Genomic DNA, 13,695 nt, shown 5'->3' on the forward strand with positions numbered 1-13,695 from the left:
AGTAAAAAGCATATTTAATTGCAATATGTTACAATTAAACAACTGGAGAAGATGCTTGGGTACTGAAATATAAATTATCACTGTCACTTTTATTTATTCATATTCTTATAATTGTAGGATGATTAATAGAAATAAAGAATCAAAATATGGACTATGAGCTATTCAATTATTTATTTTCCCCAAATATTTTAAATCATAGAGTACAGAATTACTATTATTCATGTCATAGCCTGATATTTTAGTTTTTAACCATTATCCCTAGTTGTTAGGATGGAATTAAATAAGTTAGTTTAACATGATACTAAAAAAAAAAAAAAAACATCAAATGCTTTCTTACCACTTAGCCATTTGGAATTATGTTGATCAGTTCTGACCGCATTCCTCTTGGTTAAACTTCGAAAAATAGCAGCATCTGTCCCCATGAAATCTATATACATTCCAGAGAAAAGCTCCTCATCTATGAAAAAGAAAATATTAATGAAATGTAAATTTTTAAAGCTAGTTTGAAGTTCTATATGAGTTTATTAGGAGATCACCACAGGTATTACAGTGTTATGATAATTGGTTATAACCAAATGTTAATTGGTTTGCACTGTTCAGTGAATCAATAAATTTTATAAATTTTAATCTTTTCTCATTATTGCCTGAATGATAATTACTATGTTTTTAAAAAAATCAAACCTCAAAGCAACTTTATTCTATGTAAAAGTGAAAGTTCCTCTACCTGTACTTAATTATACTATATATTAATTTTTATATAGAGTCTATCAGAAATGGCAGGTGTATATAGATAACAAAATAGCTTAATTGTTTACCTATAACACATTTAAAAGAAAAACACTGTAAGAGTCAGAAAACATTGTTTCTAACTTTGGTAATCCCTAACAGGCTGGGAATTAGTGCTAAGCTATTGAACATCTGGAGTTTCAACCTTCTAATCTATAATGTATGGGAATTAGATTATGATCTTAAAAGTTCTTAACGCATATTAAAATTTCTATGACTTTCCTAAATGGATTGAACATAATAGTTTTAAAAACTATTATTATGACATGACGAGGAAGCCACATTATAACTGTCAAAATATTATCAGTGATTGAAAAATGTAATCACTAAAAGTATATATTTTGATCTTTAGTGCTAGAAGGTTCCTGGTAAGGTAAACAAAGTGCTACTTTTTCAACTGCAACTCAGCCATAAAAATAGAATACAATGATAAGAAAGAAAAGGCATTTAAAATTAACTAAATTTTTACTATTAACAGAATCAGATGTATTAATCTATACATACATATATACATAACATTCAACATTTAGCTTATTGTCCGAAGATCCATATTACTTTTCATCTAGTAAGAAGCAGTAAGCATTGAATTGGTAACAAATGTGACTCCTGAGTATAAAACAGTAGCTAAATATCTATTTTAAAAAGCATGAAATTTATCAGCCTGGCCCACTGAACTGCCATGCAGCTGTGTTCCTTGACTGTTGTTCTAGGATTACTCCCTGGGCTACCTTCAGACTGTGGTCATTTTGGCAGGACTGGAACGTTTCAAAGTACTCTAAGCTCACTGTTTAGTAATAAGCAGTACCAGTCGGCCCAGCATCGAATGGAGAATGGAATGTGTCTAATATGTGCTCACCAGGTTATGAACTGGACCCTTACTAGTTAGCAAGCTGGTGTGGCGGGTATTTGGTTGCTCAGCTCTCCTTCCTAGTAGGGGTTCTAGGCCCATGGAAACAGATTACAGGGAGATAACAAAAATGTGCATGAAGGCTTTTTTTTCTTTACCATTTTAGCTTCTTTAAAATTCTGAGAACATTTGTGAGGCTTATATATACACAGATCTAGCTATTAAATTGTGGCAACTTTGTAAATAATTATTTCACATTTTTGTTACAATAAAACTGTGGATTATACATTCCTGCTATTCAACAGATTGACACAGCTATCAATTGTCGTACCTGTTTTCAAGCAGAAAGAGAAAAAAGATACTAAGAAGTTTATGAATGGCAGAGAGGACTAATTCTAATCCTACTTCATACCATCTTATTAGTTATGTCTCAAACATTACATAAGCCTGCACATCTAATTGGCTTCATTTCCTATATTAAATTCTCAGTAATTTTAATAGCAAGTTAGGAACTTTCTGCTTCATTTTATATCAATAAGAAATTTTTGATTAATGTCACTTTGGTAACCATTTTGAGAAGAAGATTTTTTGCAGGACTTCATGCAGAGATAAACTTGTGCCTTTTAACTTTATTTCAAAAACATTTTGCTTTCCAATTGCATTTCTACCAACTAGAAAAACTTTATAAAGTTTATGTAGACTCTTTAAAAGACAACATCCGACTTCGTTGTTGCCCTACAGCAGTGACTGAAAATAGCAAAAGCACAGTGAACTTGCACAACTACATTATGAAATTTGGAATTCTAATTCTTCAGGTCTCTGGTCATTTAATAGATATAAATATCTTAACCAATCTGTGCTTTTTTTTTAGCGCACTGTGCTTGAATGGAAATGATAAAGCACTATTACAAGGTTAAGGGAGATGACCACACAAATCACAGGAGGTAATTTTAGAGGGATAATCAACTGGATGAATAAAATTATAACTACAATCTCATAAAGCATTTTGTTCTTTTTACTGTCAGTTTTTAAGGTAAGCAAATTGTTTAATGACTTTCATTTGATTAAAAAATGTAAAGTTACTCAAATATTAATAGTATAGGAACATGAGCATAGGAATTCAACTCTCAGGTCCTTGAGAAACAAAGAAGGCCAATGTCTAACTCCTATTCTGGAAACAAATCCCGTTCTCTAAGGGCAAGACTATTAAATGACTTAAGACAATTTAGCAAGAAAATTTATAATGCCTTGTTCTAATCCTTATTATTCTAAACAATATTCAATGAGATAAAACTCCAGTAGCAGCTATGTGAACAGACCCTTGAGGTTTATTTTGTAGCATTTAAATGGAAACAAATGAAAACTATATATATTTAATTACTATCAAACACACCACATGGTTTCTGAAGGTGAATAAAATTTCCTTTATAATGGAGAAAAGAATTTCCAAAGCACTGCTTCTATTAAATAATATTTGGAAACATGCCTTGCATAGGACATAATTGGATAACTTTGTAGTTTCAAAGCTAACTTTATGTCCTAAATGATATACTTTTGGCTCCTCCCTGTCTGATTTGAATGCCAATATTCAAGCAATTCACTGAATAACTTCCAAGGTTTACCTGTCTTAATGTAATTTCCAGATATGAGAAAGAAAGATGAGTTATCTATGTAGATGAATCAAAGCAAGCATTTTGAACACAATAATTATTTTTCACCTATTCTATGGTTGAAGGATGAAATTTTAATGCTGGCAATACATTAAAAAAAAGCAAAGAGGAAAAGGTATCTACTGTAGGTATGACATACTAAAATCCAGCATTTGTTACTTGGTCAACACATGGTAACTCAGATATATATATATATTCTCAGATATATAAGTATATACATATATATTTGTACTCATATATATAAATATACATATATATTTAATACTCAGACATATAAATATATATATTTATACTCAGATATATAAATATATATATTTATACTCGGATATATATTTATACTCATATATATATATATATATATATATTTTTTTTTTTTTTGATACGGAGTTTCGCTCTTGTTGCCCAGACTGGAATGTAATGTCACAATCTCAGCTCACTGCAACCTCTGCCTCTCAAGTTCAAGTGATTCTCCTTCCTCAGCCTCCCAAGTAGCTGGGATTACAGGTGCATGCCACCATGCCTGGCTAATTTTTTTGTATTTTTAGTAGAGACAGAGTTTCTCCATGTTGGTCAGGCTGGTCTCAAACTTCCAACCTTAGGTGATCCACCCACCCTGGCCTCCCAAAATTCTGGGATTACAGGCATGAACCACTGCTCCAGGCCAACTCAGGCATATTTTTAAAGTGTCTTAATCAAAAGAGAATGTCTTTTAAGTGAGTCATGGAAAGCCATTCAATGACTGAGGTTTAAAAATTGACTTGTCAATGTGTGGATCATTAAGCAATTAGGCACGTGGCTTAACTGATATTTTGTGTAAAGTGAAAAAATGAAAAAAATAGCTTTATTACCATCTCCTTTTTGCCATAGCAATTTTTAGACAATCCCCAGAGAATGTACTTGGCTAACACGTGCACTTTGTTCATCTTTCCTTTGAAAAAACACCCCTTTAACTATTTCTAAAAGATTAATAAAACACAGTAGTGCAGATACCTCTTTGACATACTGGTTTCAATTCCTTTGGACATATACCCAGAAGAGGAAATGCTGGATCATATGGTGATTCTATTTTTTGTTTTTGGGGGAATGTTCATAACATTTCCCAAAATGACTGTACTAATTTACAATCCCACCAACAATTTACACAATTTCTTCTTCTCCATATACTTCCCAACACTTGTTATTTGTCTTTTTTGATAACAGCCATTCAAACAGGTGTGAGGTGATATTTCATTGTCTATACTTCCATGTTAATTTCAGCATTATTCACAAAAGCTAAGACATGGAAGCAACCTAAGTGTTCATCAACATATGAATGGATTTTTAAAAATGTGGTACATATATACACAATGGAATACTATACAGCCTTAAAAAAGAATGAAATGTTGTCATTTATAACAACATGGATGGAACTGGAGGACATTACACTAAGTGAAATAAGCCAGGCACAGAAAGACAAATAACATATGATCTCACTTATATGTAGAATCTACAAAAGTTGATCTCATAGAAACAGAGGTAGAATGGTAATTATTAGGGGCTGGAGGATAGAGGGAGGGGCAAAAAAAAAAAGATGTTTATCCAAGGAATAAATTTTATGTGATTTTAGTGATCTACTATACTGCACAGTGACCACGGTGACAATAAATAAAATTTATTGTATATTTCCAAATTGCTTAAAAATAGATTTTTAACATTCTCACCACAAAAAAATCAGTTGGTGAGGTAATGGATATGTCAATTGGCTTGAATGAATTTTTCCTTTACGTATACATCGATCAAAACACCACATTGTATTCTATAAATATACACAATTATTTGTCAACTAAAAACAAATAAAAAATAATGAAAGGTAAAGAAAAAATACTAAAACATGAGGAAAAGTGGGTGTACTTAATACTACAAACACAATTACAGAAAACACTGAAAACTACTTTATGATAATATATAAGTATACATATGATAACATATAAGTATACATATACACACTTTTAAAAATGCTTGGCTTGCTCTAGGTATGACGAAACTGTCATTTATAGATGAAAAGTTACATGCTTATTAATTAATCTTATTCTTACAAATGAGAAACTGAATTCTCTATTTCTCAGCTCACAACTTTCTTCGTATTATTTTACTCATATACTATCATCCATACAACCATCAAGAACAGGCCTACCATGTCAAGCTAATTTTCCATGTTATTTTATGTTTAATCCTCCCTCTTTCATTGTCTACTTACTGATCATAACAGACACCGTGTTCACGTTGGGGTTGAAAGAGCAGCGTCCTTTTCCAGATTCACACTTGGAGTCAATCATGAAAACTTGGTCCTTTATTGTAGATAAAATTTAAAATGTGGCAACAATAACTTATTTAGTGAAGACAATTGTTCATCAGTAAAACAAAGCATCGTTAAAATTAATATGCTTTCTAGTTGGTTGCTTATTATGCCTTCCAATTTACTATATTAAGATTTGCTAAAACTATGAGGAGAATTGATCTGTAATTACAAGCTAACCACAGCAGGGCTAGCTCTCATTCTATTACACTCCCCAGAGGGCTAATCCAAGAAGTCGTTCTCCTCAAATCGACATTAGCAAAAATCACTTGAAAACCAAGTATTATTATAAATCTCAACTAGATGTGTTGAACATCAGCCGAAAGAAGACAATTGTCCATAGAGGAACAATCTATGTAAGGACTATAATATTTTCAAAATAATTAAGATTTTTAAAACATAGAATTTTATCTTACTGTTTAATTTTATCATATAAAGCATTGTACAAGATTCAACAAAACAATTCATAATTCAGATTTAAAATGTGCCATTTACTCATGAATTTATTTAACAAAAATTTACTGAGCATCTGCCATGTACCAGAAACTGACTAAACACTGGGGATATTGTAAATAAAATACACCAAAATTTTTGTCCTCAAGTAATTTATAACCTAGTGAGAAACCTAATAAATAATTAAACTATGGAATATGTTAGATAGTGCTTGCTACTGAGAAGGAAAGTTAAGCAGGAAAAGGGAAGAGAGAAGACTATAGATTGGGGGCAATAAATTCAATGGTTTTAGCCTCAGCAAGAACAAATATCTTGTCAGTATAAATATGTACCTTTTTCTTTATATAAAGTTAGTACAAGCCCCCTACTAAAATTCAAAGTAAAAACAAATGACCATTTTAATAGGTCAAATAAGATGATAAGGAATCTTAATTATCAAGCTAAGGCTTTTGAAAGTTATCCTGAAAGAAATGTGAACTCAGTAATATTTTTGAGTGTGGAAATGGAAAGATCAAAACCTTGCTCTAGAAAGTTGGCCTTTATCTAGGAAGACTGGGAATGAAATGTATAAAAACAGACACTGCATTCAGGAAAACTGGTTAGTTTCCTATTACAAGAGTCCAGGAATTAGAAGGTAATATCTGACATGGCATGTTTTCAGTGGTCAAGGTAAGAGCAGCAGAGATGTAAGAAAATTTATATAGTGGCAATCAACAGAGCTTGGCAATCAGTTGTAATTTGGTGGTTCTAATTTCATTGTACTTGTTGTCCTTTTCACATTGCCTCCACACCTGAAAGGATACATCTATTACATTCTCTATACGTGCCTCCAAACTACTTTTGTAAAAGGAACCTAAAAAGGTAAATCCAAACAACTATAGATATGTGATCATCAATCACAATCAATTTCTAATTGATCATATTCAGGAAAACAAAGATGATTCTAAAGTTTTGACTCCTTGAAAAAATAAAGCTAGTACACAGTTGTTATACTGAGTGTCTATACTACCGCAGGACCTCTCTGAACATAACAGAGAATAATAAAGCTTAAAAAGAATCACAGACCTCTAGCCTAAAAAGGTTCTTTCTGAGTATCCTAAGATCTTCATCAATGAAGTCACTCTACAGGTGATGAAAAAATATGACTTGTCCAGAAGACCATGTAGCTAAAGGGTGATAATAGCACAATTTGAATTCAGTCTCCTGACTCCTAGTGAATCAGATTTCCAAAAGGTCTTCATTCATGTTAACGACTAAACTAAAAAAAAAATCATAAACCAGAAGAAAAACAAACAAAAAAGCCTTATTGTGATTCTAGAGCTGGAGACCGATTTGACCAAATAAGTGAGAGTTCGTCTTGCAGGAATGGATGAGGTTGTTTAGGTACCATTTGCTCTCAACTGACCTACTCCTACATCACACAGCACTCTAGATGTAGATCTTGTCACCACCAGGAGCAGACGTGGTCTATCCTAATAATAACTATCTCAAGTACCCTGAAATAATTCTTCAGACTTGTCTCCTAAGAACTCTTCTCTACTTCTCCCCAGTTCATTAGGCTTTTCTCTTTTTCACTTTGTTAACAGGTTAGATTCCATGTTTTTTGTTTGTTTGTTTGTTTTTTAAAGACAGGGTCTAGCTCTATCTCCTGGGCTGGAGTGCAGTGGTGCAATCTCGGCTTACGGCAACCTCCACATCCCAGGTTCAAGCGATTCTCATGCCTCAGCCTCTGGAGTAGCTAGGACTACAGGGATGCACAACCATGCCTGGTTATTTTTTTGTATTTTTTTTTTCTTTTTTTTTTTTATAGAGACGGGGCTTTCACCATGTTCCCCGGGCAGGTCTAAAACTCTTGGGCTCAAGTGATCTGCCCACCTTGGCCTCCCAAAGTGCTAGGATTACAGACATGAGCCACTGTGTCTGGCCAGATTCTATTTTTAATTTCAATAAATTTTGACACAACATTCGATTCCTTGAATGTATGACTTTTTTCATTGCATCCACACCCCAAAGGAATACATCTATCTACATTCTCCATACTTGCCTCCAAACTACTAAAGATTTTGTAAAAGGTAACCTAAAAAAGTAAATTAAATACACTACAGATTTGTGGTCACCAACCACAAGTGGATCCCCTACAATGTACAGTGGCCTTTCAAAGATTCTCTTATCACAACTGGTTCTGTCATCAAAAATTTCAAGCCTTTGCCACTACAGTCAAATCCTGATTTTTCTGACCCCCTAACTTATTCTCAACTCATATTATTGCTACTGTGCAGAGAAAGCAAAGCCCTTAAATGGCATATCTTCAATTCCTCACTACTAAACACACAAATACCATATTATATTTAGTAATGTAGTATTATATTGATATATTCACTAATACATGAGACTAGTTCTCTTACTTTGAGGCCAGTACTTCGGATTTCATTGCTTTGGATTTCATCTTGTCTTGTCTTTTTGGGCACCTTAGATTTCCATTATTCCTTGCGTTTATTTGATACATACTTTCATCTTATTAATTGGAGCCTTTATGCCATTATTTAAACAACTCCTTCAGCTCCCATATACTACTCTCCTTATAAACCCCACTTCTCAGGGAATTACATACATCCTCATAACCATTTTCTGACCTGCCATTTTATTTTCAATCCACTTTAATTCAGCATCTAATGTCAATTTTGCATTGAAACACTTATTGATAAGATCTTTAATGACAATCATGATACACAACTCAGTGCTTATTTTTTAGACCTCATCTTACTTGAATTCTCAATGGCACTTGGAATTGTTGAAAACTTCTATGTTTTTACAATGACTTATTTTTATTTCTCAGAACCAACATAGTCTTTTTTTCCCTACCCCCCTTCCTCTGTCTGTTTCTCTTTATTTTTTTAAGATGGAGTCTTGCTCTGTCACCCAGGCTGGAGTGCAGTGGCTGCGATCTTGGCTCACTGCAAGCTCCGCCTCCTGGGTTCTTGCCATTCTCCTGCCTCAGCCTCCCAAGTAGCTGGGACTACAGGCACCCACCACTATGCCTGGCTAATTTTTTGTATTTTTAGTAGAGACGGGGTTTCACCATGTTAGCCAGGATGGTCTCTATCTCCTGACCCGTGATCCACCCGCCTTGGCCTCCTAAAGCGCTGGGATTACAGACATGAGCCACCCCACTCCGCCCTGTCTGCTCCTTTTAAGGCTTGTTTGTAAGGTGATTTTCCTCCAATTGGCCATTAGTTAGGAGACCCTCAAGTCTCAATCATAGTCATTCTTTTCTTTTACTCTATACTTTATCTCCCTCTCTGCATAATTAAATCCATACTTTTCTTGGGCTCCAGTTACTCTTATAAACAATGACTCACACATGTATATACTCAGCCTTATATTTAACCACCTACTTGATATCACTAGTTAGACCTTTCCATGGCATCTCTCATTCAACAGACCAAACTCAGGCTTATAATCTTTACCCTATACATGGTCTCTTCATTCTCATCTCAGTTCATAGCAACTATACCATTAAAGAGGCTGAAAATAACAAACGAACAAGGAAAGTGTCAACATTTATATCATTTTCTTTTCTATATCCAAATCCATCAACATCATCTATACTATTTTACACTTTATACCATTTTATACTCTCTGTCACCATTGCTATCACCTGAGTAAAACAATCTCTTTTGTGGTCTTCTACGTCAACTCTCAAACTAATCTCCTACAACTTTTCCACTCCCCTTCTCCCCATGCCACAAATCATCTGTTACCTAACACACGAGTGACAACACAATTCTGTTCATGCCATTTTCTGCTAAAGATTGTTCCAATTTACTTCTCTGTTGAGATATAAGAAAGACCATGATCTTTAAAGTAGACTAAGCTTCAACATGATTTTGATTCTGCTTTTATTCTCATTAAATGAATATTTCTGGATTGAACAATAAGAGAAAATAACAGAGAGTAGGTGGTGAAAAATTAAAAAGTAGGCATAGCAAAGTGTCCTATGGTCATAGACGTCAATAAAAGCAATGAAAAATACAGACCATGAATGGCGGAATTTAATGTCATAGATTGTTCTAGGAGAGGGGATACAGATTGAGGGAGTCAACTTGGTCACTGAGGAATCTGCCATTAATCAAACAGTTTCAGTTAATGTGTAGGAGTGAAATATTAGAAAGGATGAATAAAGATATACAGAACTGGAGCATAAAACTTAGAAATTCAGCCTCCTACTCTGAGAAGCTTAGTAATGAAGTAAAAGAGAAAGGAGGAAATTAGAAAAAAGAAGTCACAGAACCAAAAAAAGGATTTTAAGGGAAAGAAACCCAATCCTTTCTTTAAATGGGCAAAAAAAAAAAAAAAAAAAAAAAAGTAAAATATGAAGGTTATTTATCAAAGAATTTAATACAGAAAATGTATAATTTTTCTTCTAAAACAGAAAACATACTAGCAAAAGATACTGAAACAGACTAGATTGGTGGCAAATTTCATTCAAAAAGCATAGAGGATAATTTGCATACCTATGACATTCTTGGTCACCCGTGATATTCTTGGTCAGTCTAAGGTAAAGTTACCTGCCTGATGAGGGTCAGGGTCAGGGGAGCTTAGGGGGAGCTTAATTGGTATTCAGTTATTGAAACAGATGTTATGAAAACATCTGATGAAATCAAAGATAAGATGTGGTAATATTCCAAGAATTTATTGCAAAATTAACCAATCACCATTTTTGCTTTATGTTTTATTCATTCATTTAAAGTCATAATTCACTTGTATTGCTTTATCTTTTTCCAGGAACAGAAGACAAGGAGTAAAGACAGTAGACACAGGAGAAGAACTGGGGTTAGGTCTTCATGTAGCAAGGATTCTAGGCTCTTTAGGTGGGTACTGTTGAAATCTCAGAAAGCTCTGAATCAGTCTTGCAAATAATAAAAGAGAAATGGGATATAACAAAAGCATGTGATGTGCCAAACACGAAGTAGGCTCATCAAATATCCCCCTAACACCAATGAATATCTATGAAGACACTCCAATGAAAGATGGCAGGTAATGTCCCAGATATAAAATTGAATAATTAAAATAACTCTGCCAACCTAACTTGGTTCACCTTCAAATTATGGTTGAATAGATGAAAAATGTCATCTCTCAATAATAATAAAAGAGTATCAGCAGTAACTATTACCTTTGGTGATTACAAAATACAATGTTAGTGATAGAGAAGAATTCTCTCAAAATAAAACTTTCTGCATCATGGTCATTTTATGCTAGGAGATCTTTTATCCTAAACTAAAAGAAAGCAAATCCATTATCTGTTTGATTAAACTGTGTAGTTCTATATTTACACTATGGTTTTCATACTACAAATATACAAAAGTGACGTTATGGTGAGATTCTCCGACTAGAGTGAACTATCAAGGACTACATTTTATAAAGCTTAAAAATCATAACCCTGTTCATACCTAAATTGGCTCTTAAGATGTTCACATATTATTTCAGAGATTCATTAATGAAACTGCTTCTCTTTTGAAACATATCTTTTGAAGTGAGACTAAAGTAGTTCTTATTTAGCAAAGTGATTAAAATGTATTCCATGCTGGTTTTCCAAAGGAGATTATTTTTTTGGACAGAATTTCCAATTACGCCTTGAAGTGCATAGTGGGCAATTCGTACATGGGAAAATAATTTTATTTGAAATGTGTGCTCTGAAAATGGCTATGCTATTGTTGGCCTGTACAGTGACTGCACAGACTTCAGGGAAGTGTCTGACAGATTGCAGACGTCTGAGGCAGTAGTTTATTTAATCAATTGATCACAGGCATGTGGTTTTAATGACAAGTTCAATGCAGCCAACTGTATTCTTCCAAAAAGCATAACTTTACTTTCCTTGTAAGAATTTTAATATTTCATAACATCTTGAACCACATTAAAAATGTCTCATTTTGGGGTCAAATTATAATTATTTTTAAGTGACTTCTTATTCATTAAAACATACTTATGTATAAATTACATGTCTGAAAAACAACTTAAAAAAGCATCATTGTTCAGTCATTAGTACTAAAATAGATTAACTGTTGTTAAAGGAAAATAAGCTTTAGATCAGTAGTCATATTTATTTTTTGCAAAATTCTAATCTAAAAAATCAAATTAAAATATTATTTAAAAACTGGACTTTCTATATTTAAGTTGCATAATAAAGCCAAACCAAGTTTGAAAATTCAGTTTTTGGCCAGGCGTGGTGGCTCATGCCTGTAATCCCAGCACTTTGGGAAGCCGAGGCGGGTGGATCATAAGGTCAGGAGATCAAGACCATCCTGGTTAACATAGTGAAACCCCGTCTCTACTAAAAATACAAAAAATTAGCTGGGCGTGGTGGCAGATGCCTATAGTCCCAGCTACTTGGGAGGCTGAGGCAGGAGAATGGCGTGAACCCAGGAGGCGGAGCTTGCAGTGAGCCGAGATCGCGCCATTGCACTCCAGCCTGGGCGACTGAGCAAAACTCCATCTCAAAAAAAAAAAAAAAAAAAAAAAAAAAAAATTCAGTTTTTAAAATAATTATATTAAGTAAAACAAGATGTTTGACTAAAAGAATGAGTAGAAACTCTCTCGGTGTAATGTACTTTCCTTAGTCAACAGCTGTGGACTGGGATAACAAAAGCTTAAGTAGCACAGGTGAAGTTCAACCAGCCTCATATTCGACTATACATTAGGTATATATTTGACTAGTGTGCAGCAAACATCGTATCATAATACCCCATATCACTCTAACTAATGTAAGAATAAGGCTGGAATAGCCTAATGTAGGATGATGTTGGTCTAAGATAAAAGTATGATTTGTTAATTACATCAAGTTCTTTTCAGCAGATACTTGGCATCCTGCTTTATACATCTTTTACAGATATACATTTATAAAGTTTTATTGAATTTGAAAGACAAGAAATTATACTAGATTTGAGAAGGTTAAGTTTATGCTACAATATTTCTATAATTTGGAGCAAATATCACTGTATTACATTCAAGTTATCTTGAAACTATAACATTTTTCTTTTATCTTTTACAGCTTTACAAATATATACTAAAAATATATACATATACACTAAAACTATATATATATAGTTGTGTCCAACTAAAAGTATATATATATATTTACATATTTATAATACACACAAAAATATATACACATTTTTAGCTGAAGGCAAAAGGTGATACTTCAAGTAACTTGGCGGACAGGAAAATATGTAATATACTTTATGTTTAAAGGGCATGAAAATATTTATGAATATTGATATTTCCAAGTCTTTACTCTAAAACACAGTTTCAAAAATCCTTGACACTAATATCAAAACTAAGAATGTTAAATAGTTACGCTTACCTCTGATCTCCTCCCTCTGTTCAAGTAAGTACAGACGGGACTGAAAGCACCACTCCCACAGACATATAAATGTGTACGATTGAAAGTCTGAATTACACGGACAAAGTTCCCACAGCCGTGCTAAAAGAATCAGTAAATAAGCAGTTAGTAACTCAATGATTTTCACTGTTATTTCAGTTAGCTATGTTAACCTGAGATCGTGTATGATAGGTAACAATGAGGTGACATAAACTTTTGATGTTAT

The 13,695-nt window shown here is 33.4% G+C and overlaps 1 protein-coding gene across 1 annotated transcript in view; it reads right to left on the reverse strand.

The window, feature by feature from the left end:
• SEMA3C (semaphorin 3C) overlaps nucleotides 1–13,695 on the reverse strand; it is a 179,290-nt gene that overhangs the window by 63,197 nt on the left and 102,398 nt on the right. Inside the window, exons 5-7 of the mRNA XM_050785237.1 lie at nucleotides 13,452–13,571; nucleotides 5,540–5,630; nucleotides 338–457 (exon numbers count right to left, since the gene is read on the reverse strand). Coding sequence (XP_050641194.1) covers nucleotides 338–457; nucleotides 5,540–5,630; nucleotides 13,452–13,571 — 331 coding nt within the window. The remainder of the gene's footprint in view (nucleotides 1–337; nucleotides 458–5,539; nucleotides 5,631–13,451; nucleotides 13,572–13,695) is intronic.

Source organism: Macaca thibetana, chromosome 3, assembly GCF_024542745.1.
Source record: "Macaca thibetana thibetana isolate TM-01 chromosome 3, ASM2454274v1, whole genome shotgun sequence".
Classification (NCBI taxonomy): Eukaryota; Metazoa; Chordata; class Mammalia; order Primates; family Cercopithecidae; genus Macaca; species Macaca thibetana.